The sequence below is a fragment of the Eutrigla gurnardus genome, assembly GCF_963514095.1.
Source record: "Eutrigla gurnardus genome assembly, chromosome: 3".
In the NCBI taxonomy this organism is placed as follows: Eukaryota; Metazoa; Chordata; class Actinopteri; order Perciformes; family Triglidae; genus Eutrigla; species Eutrigla gurnardus.
The window spans coordinates 20,814,363-20,836,883 of record NC_139917.1 but is presented as its reverse complement, the minus strand read 5'-3'; the positions used below and the strand labels follow the sequence as shown (position 1 = coordinate 20,836,883).

At 39.4% G+C, this 22,521-nt stretch overlaps 2 protein-coding genes across 4 annotated transcripts; one reads left to right on the top strand and one right to left on the bottom strand.

The window, feature by feature from the left end:
- The first annotated feature begins 205 nt into the window (after window positions 1–205).
- LOC311011125 (uncharacterized protein) lies at window positions 206–4,691 on the top strand. Its single transcript, XM_084005877.1, has 7 exons — window positions 206–347; window positions 561–693; window positions 1,287–1,385; window positions 1,501–2,295; window positions 2,505–2,647; window positions 3,474–3,583; window positions 3,843–4,691. The coding sequence occupies exons 2-7, from the start codon at window positions 588–590 to the stop codon at window positions 3,979–3,981; spliced, it is 1,392 nt and encodes a 463-aa protein (XP_083862003.1). The 5' UTR covers window positions 206–347; window positions 561–587; the 3' UTR covers window positions 3,982–4,691.
- A 942-nt stretch (window positions 4,692–5,633) lies between these two features.
- Window positions 5,634–22,352, bottom strand: cabp2a (calcium binding protein 2a). 3 transcript variants are annotated; one of them, XM_084005878.1, is made up of 8 exons: window positions 20,668–22,352; window positions 19,995–20,177; window positions 10,878–11,099; window positions 8,052–8,082; window positions 7,220–7,354; window positions 6,992–7,101; window positions 6,685–6,832; window positions 5,634–6,537 (listed from the first exon to the last, which is right to left on the bottom strand). In XM_084005878.1, exons 1-8 carry the CDS (start codon window positions 20,725–20,727, stop codon window positions 6,512–6,514), a joined length of 915 nt encoding a protein of 304 aa, XP_083862004.1. In that variant the 5' UTR covers window positions 20,728–22,352; the 3' UTR covers window positions 5,634–6,511. The 3 variants fall into 3 exon arrangements, with proteins under 3 accessions (XP_083862004.1, XP_083862006.1, XP_083862005.1); XM_084005880.1 differs by lacking the exon at window positions 10,878–11,099 and having other exon boundaries at window positions 20,668–21,591; XM_084005879.1 differs by lacking the exons at window positions 19,995–20,177; window positions 20,668–22,352 and adding an exon at window positions 11,347–11,899.
- Window positions 22,353–22,521: the final 169 nt, after the last annotated feature.

Genomic DNA, 22,521 nt, shown 5'->3' with positions numbered 1-22,521 from the left:
AGAAATGCAAACTGATTTAATTCAAGAGTTCCCCCGTTTCTGGATATTCTGACCTGTGTTGAGATCAATCGTGCATGGCCAAAAGTAGCCTGAGTTTAATTTTAATCTACCCCTCCTCTGACTTCTCAAGAATAAGGAAGGAGGGAAGCTCTCCCTCCGCCTACTGACCAACCCCCAATTTCTGCCCCACTGGTCACAAGTGTTTACGAAAGCATACAAGGATTTGAAGGCGGTATAGCACATATTGGAGCATAAGTGCGATGCTTTTGCAGGGTGTAATTTCTGGAAGTCAATAAGTGAGATTTCACTCCCCATGATTTTCACTGTCATCATCTTTACAAGCAAAGGTAAGGTTTATTTTGTGTATATCATTCATGGCAACTTGACAGCATTTGCAGATGTTTCAAACCTATAAGGCAATACAAGGTCTGCAGTATCTTCTTTATGTCACGATGAGAGGGAAATCATGAATGGGCACAGATTTCCTAGAAGCATTATTAAAAAAAAAAATCTTCATATATTTCAGTAGCTAATACTGATTTTTCTTTTTTGTTGGCAAGATTCAAGGTCATAAAGTGAATGCAAAGATGTCTGTAGAATACCATGCATCGACAGTGACCAACATGGACTTGGACAACAGTAAAGTTGGCTATAGTCAACTTTTGGGAGATGGCAACAAGCTCCGGTTTTCAGGTAATAAAATAAGAACTTAATAATAAATGGGGTTGGGTATTGTGACAATTGAAACAATACAAACCATGAGACAATACAAAAAATATCAGCCATTAATTCCCTTTAACTACACAGAGCTTTTCAACATTTTTATTTCTATTTCATCAAGAACAATATAACCACAGAAGTTTGTGTGATGAATGTGTGTTGCCTGCAGTCAATATAGAGCAACATTAACATCAATTTCGAGTCATGTTTCTGGTTAGAGCCAGCAACAGGTAAATTTAAGCAAAAAGCTAAGAAAAACTTTATAAGTTAAAAAAATACATTTTGGTAGGACATGCTTACGCTACTTCTACATGAAAATTGGCCTATGAGACAATACAGAAAATTGTCAAGCATCAGTGATGCCATAGTGTATACATTGAGGATATATTCTATCTGGGCAAATTTGCAAATCACTGAGCAGGAATAAGCCATATAGATTTAATTGTAACATAATTAACACATGCTTGAAATTAAAGGCTTTATCGTATTTTGCAACACCACTCAATATCGTAATACAGATAACTGCAAGTTCCACAGAACACTAAATTTCTATTTCCGTCATTCAGTTTATGCATTGCGAAACAGCCCTTTCCGGGCTGCTACAGTTGGCCTCGGGCTGTTGTGTGCTCTCCTTCTGGCTGGAGTCATAGGTCAGAGTGTCCACTGTGAGTCCACCTCTTAGTTTTCTCTATCAAATATGCACTTTTTGAAAAGTTCCCCAATGTCATGGTACAATCACAGATTTTTTTCTGATTTACTAATATTTCTCATCTCCTGCAGACCGAAATGTAGAGCAAACCCATCAGAGCAACCTAAAAGATGCGGGTGTGGAGAGACAGGCCCTACAAAAGGACCTGCAGATGGAGCGAAATGCTAAAAAAAAGCTTGAGACCGACATCAAGGACGTACAGCAAAGTAAAACTTACTTATCTAGCAGAATTGGTGTCATACAGACCAATAACAATTTACTGACCGAAGAAAAAAACAAGCTTACACTTAGCCAAAGCCAGTTACAGGTGAGTAACGCCGCTTTCAGCAAAGAGATAGAGCAGCTAAAAGCCAGTAAGGAGCAGTTACAGACTAATAACAATGCCTTGACTACAGCCAAGGACTCGTTACAGAAACATTATGATTTAGTGCTGGGCCACAACACTCAGGTACAGGCCAATTGTGACTCAGTGACCAAAGACAGGGACAATTTACAGAACAAATACAACAATATGACCAGATCAAAGGAGCAGCTGCAGATTATCTACAATGACTTGATTAAAAAGGTAGAGCATTTGCAGGACAGTTACAACTTCACTTCCAATGAGAAAGAGAGGATAGAAAAAAGTCACCAAAACCTGACGTTATCAAAAGAAACTCTGCAGGAGACTAACGACCTACTGACGAAAGCAACAGACGAGCTGCGGGCATCTTACACATCCTTGGTTCAGGAAAAAGATGAGCTTGAAATCAGTTGCAAAAGTGCAGGTGTGGAGAAAGACCTGCTGAAGGTGGAAAATTACAACCTGACTGCTGAGAGAGACGCGCTGCAGATACAGGTTGAGAGACTGAAGGGATTAGTCCCAGGTAAGTGGCAAAAATGAACGACAGAATGTGCATATTGAGCATGTTTTTATTGCAAAAATCATGCTGGAAAAAGTGATGATTAACAATCCAAACTCATCACAAATGCCAGCACTTAAAATAAATAAATAAAAAAGGTTTTTAAAGTGTTTTCAGTGTTCACAAGCATGCTTGTAAGCACTTTCTGATCAACTAACATGTTGCATTTTCAGCCAAGAAGTGCCCCACTGGCTGGACAGTGTATCAGAACAGCTGCTACTTCACCTCTGTTGGCAAGAAATCTTGGAGTCTGGGCAGAAGCTACTGTCAAGGCAAAGGCGCCGACCTGGCAATCGTTAAAACAGATGATGAAATGGTTTGTTTAGCTGTGTTCATTTGTCTTTATCTGCATGAATGTAGTTGCATTTGTCACTGAAATCATACAAACAGCACAACAAATCAGCTTCTGGAGCACATTGGAATTGTTGTAGCCTACTAATCAATATTTTCAAATCAAATAAACAGCGTGGAGCATTCAGGTCAATCTATTGGCAGCAACGGAATATAATAACAAAAGATGTTTTATGTGTAAATTAGATTGGATGTAATCACCTGAAAATCATTGAGTTTCCGTTACCTTAGAATAAGCCTTTCATATGGAGTTGGTGCTCATTATGGAGCCGGCTGCCATGTTTCTGATTTTACAGCCTGAAGCTTGACTGTTTTGGGTGAGTTCTCCATAACCATAAGGAGAACTCAACTAAACAAAAATGCCATCCTTGAGACTAGACTAACTGGAACTTGTAATTATTATTATTATTATTATTATTATTATTATTATTATTATTATTATTATTATTATTATTATTATTATTATTATTATTATTATTATTCGGACCAGAGGAAGTTATGCAGCATTGACGTAACTTCATAAAGTTTATGGTGGGTTATTGTCACAGTTAACTTTTTTGCAACCCCATGAAGTGCAACATTCCCACTCTTTTACTCTTTTACATTTTCGTCTCTACCAACTACTTAATTGATAACATAATTTCATCCATTGTTAATTTAAAAATATTGATTATTGCAGCTTGAAGCAATTTATTCAGCTCGACCCAAACAATTACGTATGACATGACATTATGTGACTCTATATGTGATAAACCTGCGATAACTTTATTTTTATGCTTCTTCACTCACAGGTGTTCATCAATAGCTTGTATTCAAGTGACAAAGAAGTATGGATTGGATTGACTGATGAGGGAATAGAAGGGCAGTGGAAATGGGTAGATGGGACACCACTCACTACAACGTAAGAAACTACACCCTACACCCTTTGAACCTGTAAGGACAGGATAGACTGGTATTTTGCCATCGAATGTTAGGCCCCTAAACTGCCCTTTTTTCTAAAAAAATGTATTTTACTGTATTGTTAGTTTTTATGTCTTTGCTATATTTGAATGTACAGCATGTTGGCCAACTATTGTTGTTTTTTAATGCACTCTGTATACCTTTGGATTGGATTGGATTTAAATGTATGCTAATTTTGGATGTCCTGTCTTGTCCTGCAGGTTCTGGGGTAAAGACCAGCCGAACAGTTTTGATGGGAGGAACCAGGATTGTGTAGAATTCTGGCACCGTGAGACAAAGAGGGGCGACTGGAATGATGAGAACTGCAACATAGAACAACAGTTTATCTGTCAGAAGTAGTTTTTATTTACGGAGAGGTCGGGAGGTTTGACCAGCCATGCTGTCCACTGAGATGATCATTTTGTAATTTCAGTGTTGTACAAAAGAATGTTTACTAAAGACTGTCGTTTGTGAATTGAAAATAATATACATAATAATCGTACAACAACAACAACAACAACAACAACAACAACAACAACAACAATAATAATAATAATAATAATAATAATAATAATAACAATAACAATAATATAGCAGTTTGCTTACAAATCAATATTGCGTGACCAAGTCATATACATTGACAGCAATGTGTATTGTATTATGAAGTTAAATATAGAAGGCGGCCTCGCTAAAGTGACTGGGTAATGTGGAACAAACTTCAAAGGGGACTGAGATTCCCATAGAGATATGCTAGAATCATTTATGTTAACGGTATACATTATTGATGGAATTTGAGCATGCTTTAAAATGGGTCCTCTGGCACCGGGGCCCTGGTTTTTGTAACAGCTAAAAGAGAGGCAAATGGTAAAAGTGATATATTTCTTAATTTACTAATGTTAGCTATTTTGCTTTAAGGTTGTGGCTTCTTGCGTGACCAGGAAATCATGAGTCCAGCCACTATGAAGGTTCACATAAAAATCAATATCTATTAACAAATGTTGAGCCTGCTTTTGTTTAAATTGTGATGGGAACATTTGCATTGCAATAAAAATGCCCTTTTGCTTATTTTATATTATTTTAGCCATATTTTATCTAGTTATCCATGTAAAAACAAACAAAAAACATTGTTTCCAAAATTGCTTTCAGAGTTCTTATGAATCTGAAAGATACAGTTTCACAACATGATCATGTTTGGTTATTCCTTCGAAAATAACTGTATACGTTTGCCAGTACTGCCCCCTGCTGGTAAGATGCAGCTCCTGCCAGTGAAACCAAACTGTGGTCCTGATTTTAACAACCTTAAAATGGACAACAGTATTTATTCTGTGTGGCCACAGAAGACAAGGATGGCGATTTAAATGAATGGGTCACGGCATCTGTTTTCAGAGGTCATATTACAGATACCAAGACATGTCATAATCCTTTTACTGCAGTTTGTTCACAACAGTTTATTTCAAATGACAACTCTCTGCAGTGGTGCCAACTCCTAGAATAAAAGGCAAGACGATAGGGAGGGAATCGCACATCACTTCCTTATAGCCAAGAAAGGTCAAGAAAAATGTTATGAAACAATGGGGCCCTGAGAACAAATATCTGAAATGGCGGCCTTGAAAAGTCATGGATGTGATAGGGAAGTAGCGAGCCTCACTGTGGCACTTAGTGACGCCACGGTCATCAGTGTTTCCAGGTGCAACACCAGAAAGAAAGACATCTTAGCTTCTTTGTGCTTCATGCTTTCACGAGGCTGAAGCATGTAGGCAAATAGCCACCGCATTGTGTGCATACCAACATGTCTGCAGTAGAGAGGAATAAAATGGGTTGGTGGAACAACTCAATGCAATGATCCAGAAGGACACTAACCAAGAAGGCCAACCTCACTAAGACCTAAGATGTGATGGAGTTTGAGCCAGACACAAACAGGAAAGAGATAATCAGGCACATTTTATATACAATACAATGTAGATAGAATCTGGAAGGGTTTGCGATACAGGAAATTGATGTGAACACAGACAAGTGGTTTAAATTTAGTTAAAAATGTATTGTATTTAACAATTTAAATTAGGTGGAAAAATGAATAAAGAAAAATATATTTGGTCAATGAAAACTAGTTTATTGTGACTTTTATTCACTTTTTTTTGTTAATCTACAATGCATTTTTTTTAAAGATCTGACCTGTTGAACACTGTCCAAATAAAACACACATACACACACACACACATACACACACACACACACACACACACACACACACACACACACACACACACACACACACACACACGCAAGTGAATAGGGAAATAGGACATAATATGTACAGATGTGTAGCAGACATCAAAATCATCCTGTTAGTGTTATCAAATCTGTATCAAAAAGATGTTTGACACTGAAAATTGCAATCATCGGCCGCAATTTGTTGAATTATATCAAAACTTTATGTAGTAGTTTGTACAATAAAGGTGTTTACAGAATCTCATTTAACATTTTCTACATTACAATATCACACGGTCACAGTCCTAACAGTTGGAATAAGTTTGAATAAGTTTGAATTGGATGTTACACAATCTTCAGATTCAAGTCAGTTAATAGCAAACTTCATATTTTTAAAGGATCAGTTCACGCAAATTATGGGATTCTCGGTTCAAATATATTCAAATTTAAATTTGCCTCGAAAGAGAAGCTTTGGTTAAACCATCGCCACCTGGGTTGTCACTTTATAATCTCTCATTACATGTTAAATACATAATACATTCATACAATAGTAACACATTAAAGGAATTCTCTTATACTTGAGAAATGGTGGAAGTAACGGAAAATTGAACACTACAGACATTAACAGTGTGCAGTCTGGTCCATGCTGGTTTAGTGCAGTCGAGTGATGTTTGGTGGAGAGTCAGCGAGACATCATTCGCACGAACTCTGTGGAAAGAAAAGAAGTGTTGTTTGTGTTGGTTAAGGGAAAAAATGGTGTCACCTTTAACTGTATTCTTTCTTCCACTTATTAGCTTGATTAAAAATCCCGCTCTGCTACCAACAGTTTACTTACCCAAAGCATCAATCACTCACCTTCAAAGTCCACCTCTCCGTCCCCGTTGAGGTCAACATCTCGCAGGATCTCGTCTATCTCGCGGTGGTTCAACTGCTCCCCCATTAGCTTCTTCATGGCTTCTCTGAGCTCCCCGAGGCTGATCTGACCATCACCATCGGAGTCAAACTGGAACAAAATGGATGAGGTCGAGAAACATTATTTGATAGCATATGAAAGCAAATTAATTAAGGGAAAGTTGGGAGAAAGTGGACGATTTATTCGGGAGACACCAAAGATAAAAATGCTGGACTATTTGGCTTTAAGTTAATAAACTGAATTGCAGACCTCTTTGAAGGCGTCCCTCAGCTCCTTGACTCCAATCATGTCTGCAGTCTCAGCGAGCATCTTGGGACCCATTAGTTCCACAAAGTCCTCAAAATCCACTCTGCCGCCACCTAAAGGGGGAGAAAATAGGTACACATAGAAGACATAGATGACTGATCTTTTTGTTGTCTTTAACAAGCAAGCAAAGTAATACCCACATTGATCATTTATTAATTGCAGATCACTCACAGATCTGCTGGCTTAGTTCTATCAATTCCATCTCTGTTGGCATGTATCCCATCGTTCTCATGCACTCGCCCAGGTCCTTACAGCTGATAAAGCCATCCTTGTCTTTGTCGAACTCCCTGAATGCCTCACGAAGCTCTGCAGGGAAGTCATTTGTGAGAAAAAGAGGGAATGAGTGCAGTTTTAAGTGTAGACTCTAGTTTTATGTTATAGCACTATATGTGTAGAATATTTCCGTGACTGTCACACCTTTTAAATTCATCAAATTCTTTTGTAGAAAAATCCTACGAACCCTGTGATAATTGGTCTAGTCTCTGTGTTTTGAAAAACAGTTCTAGTTGAGTGTGACAGAGAGGGAAAAACCTGCCAATTGTGTTTAAAAAAATGTTCCTATGAATGGCTTATAACATTGATAATATTACCTTCACTAAAGCCATCACAACGTAGAAGACCTTTATAACGGCTGCCTTATTTGAAAGTAGTACCCTAATTTCTTTTGGTCACTGTTTTAATGTATTGTCTTTTTTATTGTGTTTTTAAACAATCCAAGTAATTTCTCTATGTATTGAAAAAATCCAAAACATACAGAATCAGTGAACATTTATTTGATAGTCAAATCCAAAATGACATTCCTGCGAACATAGTGACAAAGATGTGAACCAGACCTGAGGAATATGAGGGATGGGAGAGTTGAACTTAGCTTCAATTGTGTAGAATATTTCCCTTTGAATAATAATCCTTTACTTTGATCTTCCACAGAAACTTGGAGCTAGGAAGGAAATTCTCCTTCAATTATTTTCTCTATTTTCACAGTCAAACAGAAGGTTTGAGGTACCTTCCATTTCTTCTGGTCGTAGATCTCGGTCCTGCAGCGGCGTGTAAAGAAGACAGGAAACACAGAGAAATGGACAGCCAGTCAGGTTAAACATAATACTCATTTGTCTCATTCTGTGTCTCCTTCGGCTTTACACATTTACAAAGACAAAACATGCAGTAAAGCACATTTTTAGTGCTTCAGCTTTTAGTGGCTCCATCGTTACCGTAAATCATTTTTGTCCCATGTTCAATCGCCTAAGCAGAGATTCTATTGCTGGATTATTTGCGTTTTGATCTGACTGACCCAAATAACCTTTTTAGTCAATCAGCTACACAAGCTCATGTCCAATCTCTGGTGGAAAGCTTTGAAAGTCTGCTGTTCATATGCTCCATGAAAAACATTCGTAATACATCATAAAAAATATCCTTTCCAAACACCCAGAAATAAGGCCCACACATCTGTATGCACACACACACATAACACAAAGTTGCAAAATGTCTTGTGTGTGTTGGAATGGACAAACGGTGATGAATATGGCTGTGACATCAGCAGCATGAATAATACAGGTCTGGATTAGAAAATGCAGGGGAGAGAACAGTAGCAGGGAGATTACAGATGTAAATTGTATTACAAATCACAAAAGCTTAAACCTTTTTTATTTCCCTATCTGCTGCTGATTTTTTCCCCCATCTGCATTTGTGCACTGCTTTTCCACCGGAACTGTATGTACAAACATGGACGGACCTTCATAGGTTGAACATGCGGCGAACACTCCACATACCAATTGGTCTTTTTGGCTAAAATGTGTCAGGTTGAGTCAAATTCAGGCGCAGAGGCAAAACACAAACATTTTCCTTGTTGCTCCCATATTTCTTTAATTTTCTACTTTGGTTCCAAAGTTACTTCTAGCCTACCAGTGAATGCTTTAGAAATGTCTAAACGTTTGTGAAGAAAAAAACGAGTCGGCACCTACATTTTCTTGAGGCAGGATTCTAGTGATTCTATCATGGAGCAAAAACTTGATGCCACCAACACCGAATGAAAAAGGGTGTGCATGCAAACTAGAAGCTATGTAAACTGTCCTACAGGAGTTCATTTGCCATTTTAGAGAACAAAGGGGATTATGGGGGATTAATAAAAAAAAGTAAGTGCTATCAGTCTCACACAATCCAGCTCATGGACTAATCTGTGTACTCTATCGAGGAATCCCTTCACATTCCTGAGACATGACTCAGGACTGCGGATGATGTTACTGGATTGATGAAAGAAAGTTCCAACATTTAGAAACAATCAGCAGCCTTAAGGCCAATTCATTCTTTTTTGGTGGTCTGTGCAGCACTGACTTCGCATGCTTCAGATTCACTCCACACTTCAGTCCTGGTTTGCCAAGAAAAAAGAAAGTTGATGCCCATCGAGGACATCTGCGGTCACCCACAAAGACAAAGACAGCCATGGCAGTGGACTCCTGGCAAACAATATTATGGTGCATTACCGCTATCAACTGGAATGAAGTTTGGATCGGGAAATAGCAGCTTTGTGAGGCTGTACTAAATAAATAAAGGCCAATTGCTTTAGCATTTTAGGATGCTAACATTCACTAATTAGCACAAATCACAACGTTAGTTAGCTTTTGAAGGTATTTTGATCAAAGTATATTGGACTTAATATTCACCCTCCTTGCTCAGATTTTGGTGTCTAACTCGTGACCCCTGAAATATTTCACCCATACGCTGCTCCATCATGCTAGATGGTAACTTGGTCTGCCATTTAGGTTAATCAGATCTGTAAAACCAAAATAACGAAATGAAAGATGCCAAAACGCTCCATAAAGCTGAAGGGAATTGCAATGGAATTTGATCTTTCCCGTAGATTCATTAAAACATTAACTCTCCTCTGCTGTTGACAAGAATAATGTTTGTGGTTATGAGACTGTTTCAACTTTTTTCTTTCAAATTACATTTAATAAATTCCCCAAAACCACACAAGGATGAACTACAAAATACAGTACAAGAAAAAAATCTATGTCATCAGATGAATCATGAATTACTTAATTCGGCCCCCTGTGTTGAGCCCCTATTGCTCCATTTACTTCTAGAGTCAGGCCAAGGTCTTGCACCTGTAATCAGTGTCTACCACACTAATGGCTCTTTTCAATTAGCACTGATCGCTGCACCATCAGGAAACTACTCTGTTATTGATCTCTGCCATATCTTCCATCTCTACATAAGACATTCATCTCGCAATAAGAGGCACACATATTTCCAGCACAGTTAGAAAGTGAATTTATGATCGGAATCTATATGTAGACTAATTTGGAGGCCAGTTGCCCTGTCATTAGAGTCCCAATCTGATATGTATGCTATTAAAGCTCATTACTCCTATAGGACCTGCAGTGCAGTATGTATAAGGTCCTTTCTTACAATTCGTTCAGTTCTTTCTCATATAGTTCCATCATTTGACAAACATATTGTAAAATAATTTCTGGTTGAAAAACATTCAAACAGTTAAAACACGGAACCCGTCCAAGGTTAATTATACAAGATTATTACATATTTTTCATCAGACTGATGTGATATGGTGGTATAATGGAGACTCACAGGGTGAAATTCTTATTGGTGGAGATGGGATGAGAAGTTTGTGATGATGTCACACTGGACTGATGGATAGCCATAACTTCAACTTTCCTTGTTCAGTTCACTGTGGAAATGGATGGATGAAGAGATTTGTGAGTGCTTTTGGCTAGTCCCATATGCATGTGTGTGTGTGTGTGTGTGTGTGTGTGTGTGTGTGTGTGTGTGTGTGTGTGTGTGTGTGTGTGTGTGTGTGTGTAAATGTCATACATACAAGCTGGCTCTGTGCGAAGCCCTCTCTGAGGAAGATACAAGCAGGCCCCACTAAGTTGTGCAGCATGTTGCAGTTCTTAACCAGAGCACACAGGGGCTCATTGAAGTCCCGCTCGCTGCCTCCCTCCTCCTCGTCATCCGTGTCCACCTCACCTGCACCACCCAGGCCCCCCAGCATGGCGGCAGCCAGTGGGGCGCTGCTTCGTTCTATGGCCAACTCCCCCTTTGAGGAGGGGAACCAACCGAAATTAGGACCCAGATAAAGTTACAACTGAAATTCCACTGCATTGAAACTGACTAATTCACAGTTACCCTCAAATTTCAAAGTATTTAAAATTTAAAAATGACAGCCCAAATGTATCTTGGAAATTGTCAAACGTATTCAAAGCATTATCGCATATCTTGCACAGTTTAAACTCATTTGTATACATCTATTTCTCTCAGCACAAAGGGATTAAATGAATCCTTACCTTCTTCCTTTTACTGTTTTTTTTAGAAGCCTTGTTTATATTTCCCATCTCCCTGCCCTCTTCTTCCTCCTGACTTCGCCTCCTCCTGTCCCCTCAGTCCTTCTGTTTCTCTCCCTCTTTCTCTCCCTCCCTGGTCAGTTGTCACATAAAAGTCCAAAATCCATACTCAGTCGAGTGTATTCCATAAGGCAATGTCGTTCACACCCAGTGAGGAGAAAGGAAACTGTTTCCACTTGCACCAACTACTACTGAAAACGAATGAGGATCCCCGTGAGTTCACGTGCTACAATCCAAGATCCTATTGGTCAAGTGAGAAGCAAGGTAGGCATATGATGTTGCATTCAATCCTAAACCCCTCTAGGTTGTTGGAGGCTGTCATGATGAGCTTTGAGACGTGTAGTGTGATATTATAGAACAGCAGCAGGATGCTGGAGATTGACTGGGTTGGGCAGGAGAGCCGGGTCATATCTGGGCTGAAACAACATGCCGCTGCCAGATTCTGGCTCTGATTGCATGACTCGACCATTTTCTCCCTCCCTTTCACTCTCTCTCTCTCTCTCTCTCTCTCTCTCTCTCTCTCTCTCACACACACACTTCCCCCCCTTATTTGTCTGCCAGCCCCTCTTACCACGAGTGATCCCTTGAATTTGGACCAACTTAAACTAATCCATCCCACCCACCTTCCTCTCTTGGTCTCCCAAACATCGTACTTATGGTCTCTAAATGACTAGTCTGGCAGGACGCGTGTGTTTACTTGTGTGGTTGTGTGTGTGTGTGTGTGTGTGTGTGTGTGTGTGTGTGAGAGAGAGAGAGAGAGAGAGGGGTGGGGGTGGGGGTGGAGGGGGAGTGGATGGTAGAATTATGGATGGAGAGTTGGCTGCCTGTTTAATCCCTGGCATTTCAGATTAGAGGGAGAGAGCTATGTTCACATGCCACGGGAGCACAGGTTTGAAGAGGGAGAATTAGAGGAAGAATATTCATACTTCTTCAAAGTACAAACATGGGGAGAAAGATTGGGGCAGAAGGAAGTTGAAAGAGAGCAAAATGTAACTGTAAACTGTAACTGAAAGCATAACCAAGCTGTTTCAAACTGCGACCGTTCTGTCTGGAAAAAATACATTTCCCAGGACAAAAGTTTGTCGGGAGGACACAAATGTATTTATATACCCCTCCATTATATACCCAACTCTATAAAATTATAATAATATAATAATTCTTCTTATTATATAATAATAATAATCATAATAATCATAATAATAATAATTATATATATATATATATATATATATATATATATATATAAATATATATTTTAAGATCAGTTTTCATTCATTCAACTGTTCAGTTATATTTCCAGTAAATATGATATTAGCTAGTCTCTATGTGTCAGCCCTATGACTGTACAGGATGTACCCTGCCTTTGTCCGATGATGGCTGGGATCTGCTCCAGCGCTGCGACGCTGAACAGGATAAGCGATGATCAATAATGGATGGGTGGATTATGTTCAGTATGTAATTCTGGTAGAGAATACTACATTCATTCTAATTCAACACATACCGTTTTTAGTTTGCAACAATTACATTTAGTCTTAACATATATTAGAATAAACCATAAAAAAACAAACAAAAGTGGGATATGTGAGTAAATGTGGAATGTAAAATTCTCTTCGTGTTTTTAAAACGACCCTACATTTTCAGAAATATGACCTTGGTGATCTCACTGGTAGCTATGGCACTAAAAATGTTTTTGTACAAGACTCCTTTTGTCCTCCATTTTGCCTACTTTCCTTTCCATTCTATTTTTCCTTCCCCTTTGCTCTTCACATCCTGAAACGGTCATGGAAGCACAACATCACAAAACTGGAGAAGCATTATTGAACTCTAAATACTCGTTATCTTTTACTATACATTTTGAAAGCAAGGTGTAATGTTCAATCACTGCTCCGAGACAGGATTATATGATCGTATATTTGCTTTTAAATAAATTAAAATTGCTTCGACCATGGCTTTTCATACTACTGTTCATGTCATGCGGTGCTGCGAGTGTGCCAGAGATTAGCAGCAGTATGTGTAAGGCCAACCCTGAGCGTCTGGAGGCCTAATCCTCTTTGGTCAATTTAGGAGAACCAACACATTTTTGGTGTTTGTTTCGCCCTATATTTCTGTGACACCTCTCATCGGTTTCATCCCTTTATATCTTAATCTAGATATTACTACATCTCTATTGCTTTAAATTCTGCAGCCTCTGTTTCAGTGCAGATCTCTCATCATTGCTGCTCTTATCCAGAACTTGGCAGTTATACACTACAAACACTTGGACACACAATTTAGTTGGTAAATTTGCAGGATATGCACATTTATCCATGAGCAGCTTTCCGATACTTTATACTATCAATGTGTCGCCAGCAGAGTGCAGCAAAGCTCAGTTGGTTGCGACAGCGAATTAAACTACGCCCAAGTGTAATACTTTATCACCACCGCTAGATGTTAGCCTCCTGCCTTGCTATTTTAGAAGACCATCCATTTTAGTTACAGAAACATTTGTGTGTCTGCAGCAAGCAGAATGGGAGACGATACAGCATGGCAGAGTGATGAGTGTGGAGCTCTTTAATGGGAAAACCTGATTTCATGGAACAATGGCAAAATCTGTGAGTCTCTAGCAGCTAGAGAGATTCCGCAGCTGACCCCGCAGTCTGACATATATATGGACTTTGGGGGAATTAAAAGAAAATTCCACTGAAAATCTATTAAGTAGAGAGGACAGAGAGTGATGAGATGACTTGCAACAAAGGATTTGGATCCACAGTGTCTCGGTTATATAATAGTGTGTGCCTTAGCCCACTGATCCAGCTGGACACCAACCAGATTAGCAAATGGAAGCCTCAGTCCTGTAATGTTTTTTCCTGCATTGTTTCCCGACAATATACTGTATTTCAAAGACATGCACAGAATGCTTCAGCTTCATGTCATCATTTTTTCATTTAGTTGCAACAATGACTAAAGGTAGTATTAAGTGGTGACTTCTTGTACCAATAAACAAAGCGAAACAAGTAGGCACGTGCAATTAAAGCACCTGCAGCCAGAAAGAAAAAGCACCCCGCCTTAATCAACGACCTAGTGTGAACGCAAATCTTTCCAGCCTTAAAACCCAAAACAGAGCAGCTGGGTGAGAATTTGAGCTATATCCCTCGACAACAGCAAGCACCCCCAGATGCCTGAAAGACAAGGTTAGGAGATAGGCCAAGAGAAAATCCAGTTAACAACATGATGGACACATTCCAAAAGTCAGGATTTTCCATGCCATGCTATGCTAACCGCTTTGGCATAGGTCAGGTCAGGTCAAACATTTTGGCTGAGATGGTTTGCGTCCATGTCTACTTTCAAGCTTACATATGCACGTTGACACACAAACACAAATTTATCAAAATGCTGTTATTCAGCTCATATGTGTCCTACAAATGAAGCTATGCAAATACTGTCTTCAACCAGCAAAATCTAAAAGGAATGAGGGCAGCTTTGCAGACATCGCCATATTGTGGCTGTAAACCATTTACAATCCACACAGATATTATTATTGTGTCATCAAACTGTTACAACTTGCATGTATAATGTTCATACTATAATCCCAGTGCTTTTCAGATGGGTAATGCCACTACATATGTTACTTCTGTGTAGTATATTGAGCCTGACGTCAGAAACATAGAGCGCTCATCCCTTCATTCAGTCTTGTTTGTGTGCTCTGCACCCTCCACGCACATCGAACAATGCCTTCTGACCTTGAACGTGTGCTGATCTCTCTGGCAAATTAATGTACAGAATATATCTGCTAAGACTTCTGTGAGAGGAGATGCAGGGAGGGTGATCAAGCTGAAGTGAATTGAGCTGAGCCCAGGTTTGAGTTGACACACTGACATGACCCACCAGACACATAAAGGCTGCAACCATCTGCCAGATCCACACATTTAGGAGAAACAACACGGCATGGGCTCACACAAGGACTGAAAAAGGAAAGTACATGCTGAATAGTGAGGCAGGTTTTTTAGCATCTGTATTAGAAGAACTAACTCATGTGTAAACACATCCACTTCTTTATTATAGTTGTTGCTGCAGTTTGGAGTGTAATTTGTTGGCTTCTATTTGGAGGTGCACAGATTGCAATTTTCTGTGCAGATTGCGATGTCCCAGCGCTCAGAGCGTGGAAGACTTGATTGAGAGAGATGTTGGAGTCAGTGTCAAAGCTGCTCTTTCCGCGAATCAAAGCCCTGCATTCATCCTGCACAACACTCCACCTCGCCGACTCAACAGAATGGTCGTCACACCACCACAATGGTGAAGGCTTTCATGAAGAAAATGAAAAGCAAGTTGACACCACGACCATGTAGGAAGAGTCCAGGTCTGACAGTCTCCAAGTCACAATACGTCCTTCAAACACTTCAGACACAGACATTGAAGAGGATCAGGACTCCCTGTCATCACAGTGTAAGAGTGTAAAAGTGGAAACCCTGAAAATTGAGGGCGAGGTGAGGGATTTCATTCAGTCTCTCTTGGATGAATTTCCAAAGTCTGACTATGAGGCGATGGAATCAGAATGCTCTGCAGATTTCAATAGTTGCAGGTGAAATTGCTGAAGAACTGAAGAGTTTGGAGGCATCAAAAGCTGCAAGTCCAGCATCCCAACAGAAGAGTGAAACTCCTTGAAGGAATCCTGGCACAGCTGAGAACCACTTTCCACCTGGGCGGTAAACCTAAAGGCAAACAGTCAGATATACCTGAGATCATCAACCAGTTTGTGGAAGGGTCTGCTGAGAAAGCCCAGGCTGTAAATGTGCTCTGTGCAATGCCAAGGGGCATTATGATGCTCTAAAGACAACATGATCTTTTGTAGCGTATACGCTACAATGGGTCTCAGAGGGTTAATTTAGCGAGCCCAAAAAAGGTTGAGGATGGCCCAGAACAATTATCTAAATCTCTATCACGGAACCTCGCTGTCCGTGTCTCTGTCACAGAACCTCGCTGTCCGTGTCTCTGTCACAGAATCTCGCTGTCCGCGTCTCTGTCACAGAATCTCGCTAAGGGAACAGAATTGAACTGACGTTTTATGATGACAGGACAACAAGCTGAGCCTTCAACAACTGTGAGGGTCAGGGTGATATATTTGGTGTTGAAGATGAACTAAATATTGCTTCAAATGTTGTTTCCAAGTCAGAAAGCACGTCCATCGAGTGAGATCTGCATGGGGCATTCCGTGTGTGGATTTTCATGTGACCTAAAATAGTTTCCTCTGAGGTCCTGGAGGTCCTATGGATTAGAGATTCTCTTCGAAAATAGGACGAAGGGATAGAAAGTGTTTTTTATCTCCATCTGTGAGTATAGGACACAACTGTTGCTGTTAAGAGCGCCCCAGTGGTAACTAACCTGCTTTTAAATCTGTCCACTAAAGCTGCTCTGGTGTTTTGTTCTTATTGCTTTGCATGGTCTACAAATACTGACATTCAACAATAGAACTTCTATAACTTCACGTGTTTTCTGACAAAGACTGCAATAAGAAAATCTAAATGAATCACGTATATATTTTTCGAAATCTCTAAAATGTAGAGGACAATTCTTATTCCTATGTAGTGTTCCAGAGCATAATATACTTTTTGTCTCACAACGATACAAATTCACTTACATGAAAATGTACTGTATGATAATGACAAATTTTGTCAAAACATTTGTGCTAAATATTTTACATTTGTGAGCATTTTCAAACCGTGTTATTAATCGCTTTTTCATTGAAGTTTGAATGTTTCACAGGCAGTTAACAACAACACCCCTGCAGGCTGCAGAGCTTGAGATTTTAGACAAAGGACTTTTCCCAGCAAGATTGCCAGATTGAGGAGGCCTGTTTCAGGTTCCAGGTTTCGTAATATTGAGGCTCACATGTCGAGTTGTGACATTTTCAGTGGCAGAGGAGGTATTTAGATCCTTTTCTTTGAGTAAAATGGTGGCTACACAAGAACGTCACCATTACCACATGTTTATAGAGTCCTTTAATGCTCTTAAGGTACATCGATCAAGAGCACACTCCCAGATCGATGATCATTGTGATGCCTCAAAAAATGTGCTCAAGTGTCAACTTGTTCCATGTGCAGAAAATGATGTGTGCATTTGTCATTCTGTGTTGTGCTTACTTGGTTTTTCCAAGTGCAATCGGTTTCCTTAATTCTATTGAATAAACACAACTGTTCAGTGAAGTCAGGCTAACTTGGCTTGCTTAAGTTGCTAATACTTAGAAAGATCAAGTTCTGATACTTGCTATTTTTAAGTTGGACAATTTAATAAATTTAGTAAACTTTACAAGTAGATATAAAGTAAACTAAACTTAAATACTTTACTTACCTTTTTCAAGTGCAAACAGTTTCCTTGATTATTTTAAGTAAGGACAATTTGTCATCAGAATATACTGGATTATGTGATTACACAAGGATGTCAAGAATGCCTCTGTTCAAACTTTGTTTCAAAAATTTCGGGACACTTTGTGTGACATGTTAACACATCTTCACACAAATAAGGTGACTCAAAAGCCATATTTTGCATTAGATAGTAAGAAATTAAGCAGAGTAATTAAACTGGTGTAAAACATGGATTAGCATGCCGCTCTCTGTGTGTCTAAACTTTAAAACTGATTAAATCTCTCACTAATTCTGACTGAGCCATTCATTTACAGTTTCATGTGTTGTATCCGTCAAACACATTCATCAGTCAGGAGAAAAGCATCCTGTACTTAAAGTGTACCCTGAGCGATGTCATTTAAGTGATGTGGCTCTAACCGACTGTCTTGTCCTCTTACTCATTTAAGCTGTAATCTCCCTTTACATCACAATCAATCTCCTCGCTTTCTATATGACACCCACCCATTCATCCCTCATCCCAGCCCTCCCTTTTTTCCGTCAGTTTCTCATCATTTGATCCATCTGTTCCTGAGTGTAGGCATGACGCATATAAAAAAAGGGAAAAGGAGAAACAAAGCAGAAATCCCTTTTTTTCACAGTGGACTGATGAATTTGTAGTGATTGTAAATTAATGTCCATACGTGACATTTTGAAACCCTTGTGACCTATTTGCTAAATCCTTTGCCCAATTGTACTTCCTGCTCGGGGACTGCCCATTGATCCCATGGCCCATTATTCCAAAACCCTAATACTTGTCCCACTGGACTGAAAACCCATAGTTCGGCGGCCTGTTACTCCAACAATATTTCTTTCCCCATGAAACTTATATTTTCTTTAAAATGTGTCAAATAGTTTTAACAATTGGCTCACAATATAGATCTCATAGATAGATAAACTCTGCTTCATCACATACACAGAATAATGCACATTAGAAATACTTTTTAAAGTTTACTGACCTTCTTTTGGTACATGTGCTCAATTTGACCATGTCCCATTGCAAATGAATAACCGTTAAGAATAGGTAATTACCTATTTAGAAATGACCTTTACATTATGATGTGATGACCTAAACTTTCACTCTGTCTTTTAGTCCATGTTTGAAAATATATCATGAAGAAAATTGGTATTGGTCTATTTGATAACTATAAATGTTCTCCTTATGTGTGAAGGTTAGTTAGCGAAAATCTGGATCACTCACAGAGCTATGGCTTACTTAGCTGCAAATGTTACACCCTGTCTATAGACCAACATAAACCAGTCCCACATAAGGATTACTGTTTGGGGTTCCTGAGATTTGCCAATGTTTTCCCAACAATTCAACAACATCAACAATCTGTTTATGTTTTTGTTAATGATTCCGAAATGTAGCTGCATATCTGGAGCGGCTGGGCCCAAGTGATACTACTATAGGGATTTTTAAGTGAAAGTGCCCTGCGTGACACCAACATGTACACTTGCCATCCATTCACATAAAGAGCTTCATATCTAAAAGGTTGCTAATCAATGGAATAGCGTGAAACATAGCAGGACATTGTGTTGATTCACATGCGTGCTTTGCATGTCTGTGCGCAGGCAGCAACCTCTGGTCTGAAAAGTGAAGCCAATGCAGAAGTGTGATCGTACGGAAGTCCACAAGGAAATTACCCTACTTGTCTCTTTATTTATTACCCTCAGTAAACATCATAAACATGAGTTTATGGTCTCAAATGCTAGTTTCAGGTCTTCTTCATACAATGTGCTGTTCATTTTGTAAATGATGGTCCCATTTAGAGTCAAAAAGACGATAAGGCAGATAGGTCACTACCACAGTGTTGTCATGGTCTGGGTGTTTTTGTCTCTCACATTGTTCAGGAATGTTAAAAATGCTAAATATGTACACATCAGCGTTCGGTTGTGCTTAGCTCCACATTCTACTATCAAGTTTGGTTGCAACAAAACAAGATGGCGTGCCCCAACAAGATTCTAATCACATGACATCAGGACATCAAAACATGGCTCAATATCACTAGGCCTACCAGTGGTCTACCAGTACTTTAAACCGAGCAATAGTTTCTCACTTCCTATAATGTGCTCATAGCCACTTAGCCTGCAGTATTCAAAACATTGTGTACATCTGCCAGCCAAACAAATGTTAAGGGTGCCACATGCTCTCTTTAGAAGTGCACTTGCACAAAGACAACTGTGTTACATATAATATTCAGATCAGGATCCTACCTGTCCGAAGACCGAGTCGACGATGGGCCGCAACTTTCTCCTGTCTCCCTCTTGCAGCCAGACATCATCAGGGTCTCCCACAGGGGAAGACAGACTCAAGGTCTTGGCCTTAGTCTTTGGAGGCCTCTTTATGCTCGCTGAACTCCATCGCCTCAATGATTCAATCTTCTTCTTGATGGAACCCTAGAGAATGGAGAAAACAAAGAGGTTGAAAATTGAGCGTTTCTCAAAAGAAAAGCAAGAAAAACTAAGTGAGGGATGATTATACATGTTGCAGAGATTAGGAATGGATAAATAAATGAATGACCTGAAATATACGGTATAGGATAAGGACGGTATCAGAAAAAGTTTGAGGTAAAGAAGCCACAGCAGCCTCACACACACACACACACACACACACATTGTAGGTGAAATCACATCTACAAAAATAGCATTTACTATTTAACAAAATTATTTTAATGTACTGGAAAAACACTGAGAAAAACAATGTATTTGATTGAAATTGTCAGTTTTTCCTACACATAATCATAATCATTCAGTTTCTACAAAAAACTATAGTAAATAGTGTTTCTATTCCAGCCAGGCTTCAGAAGACAAAGCACAATACATCATGTTACGTTTGTAAGAGCACCAGTGGTGGGATTCTGGACACCGCACAGTCATATCCACTGACCTTCTTTATTAACTTTCCCTCTGACACCTCCACAGATGATACGCTTTTCGCGTCAGTCATCTTTGCAGCCCGGCTCGCATACACAGAGACGTCCTCTTTCTCTGCGTCTCCCTCCGTCACACTCTTGTCCACTCCTCCTCTTTATCAGTCTCTAGATCAACTGACACTGGTTGATAATCTGAGGCATATCTCACACTGTTGTTGCTCCTCCTCTCATCCCTCCTCCTGTATCGGCATCCATCACTCACTTTTTCATCCATCCGCTTCCATCTACCTCCTCTCTTGGTTTCTCTCCCGGTAAAAAGTCTCACATAGACGTCAGTCCGTTCAGCAACACACTTTCAGGCACAAGGGGAAATTGCTGTGTTTTTAAAGGAATATGTTAACTTGTTTATATTTTCCTGAATTTGGTTATTTAAGTTTTACACTGATTTCGAAATTAATTGTTAAGAATTCAGTATTCTGTAGAGGTGTGTCGGTTGCACACCTCTTGGCTTTTTTGAGACACCCTTTCCCGTCCATGTATGTGACATCTCCAATAATCCCGTATTTATTTCCTCTCTCTGATCTCGTCTGTTCCGATGCTGATGTAGGCTTGCCCTCAATCCTCTGCACATTATAGTGCTTCCCCTATTGTATATTACATTCACCATATGGGCCTGTGAAAGTGCATGGTCAAGCACACAACACAGTCACAGTAAGGTGGCTGGCACTGTCATGGCAAACAAAACAATGGACAGCTGATGCAGCTGTGTCACACACATTTAAATGAAATCCCTTTAAAATGATGACTGATCAAAGAATGCCTCGTTTTTTTATTTTTTTATGTCTGTTGCCTCGACTCCTCTCTCCTTCTGTTTGTAATCAGAATGCAAGGAAAGACATTAAGGATGTAAAATCTGTCAAATGAGAAAGACCTGAGGTCAAGGCAACTTGTTTTCTTTCTGACTCAATACCTCTACTTCTTCTATTCTGTTTACTGACGGATTACAGCATAGAGCTATAGACTTGTTACATAGCAAAAGTCCCATAGATTATCAAAACATAACTTTATTCTTCTTCTACAGTTTGATGTCTTCAGTTGGATTTCCATCAACATCATACATGCAGTATCTATAGGCATATCTCCAATTCATCTTTTTTTGGGTGTATACTTTAGTGCATGCATGATGCTTAAAAGCAAATCAGTGACATGTGGCATGCCTTAATTCTCTAGTCAGCATCTGTCAGCTATAAGTGCTGTAGCAGTGCATTAAACCCTTGAAAGCAATACTTCCCATCCCTCCCTCCACCTACTCTCTCTTTAGTTCTTTACTTTATTACTCATCTGTACAAACGGGTTTTCACAGTGTGTTACATGATCTGGCTTGTTTTCACCAACTGTTTCATTGTCTTTATCCTCATCCATGTGAATTTTTTTTGTAGTCAAGTGTCAGTTAACCTCTTATCTTTACTGCATCTCAGATAGATTCTATGGATTACACCAATATGATTCATATAAATCTATTGGCCTCATTCTTGCCCCCTCCATCCACTCATTATTATCATTTAGGGACTGTACAAAAATGATCGCAGTAAGATGGAAGGTGAAGCACAAGTTTCACTTTCATCTCAGTGTTCATAATATTTTATTAGATCCTCCCCTTGACAGACTCCAACAACCTGCTCCATAACTTATCAGTATTAACGTCATTTCATTATTAGAAATAATTTAGGACTGTGTGCGAATGAGTAAACTTGAACTGGTTATATTATGAGCCAACAACATCTTTGTGCCCTTTTTTGCAGTAAATCTTGCAGGCCAAATTGGAAAATAAATATAAGGCAAGAAAACAGGGAGGATGAGAGATAGAA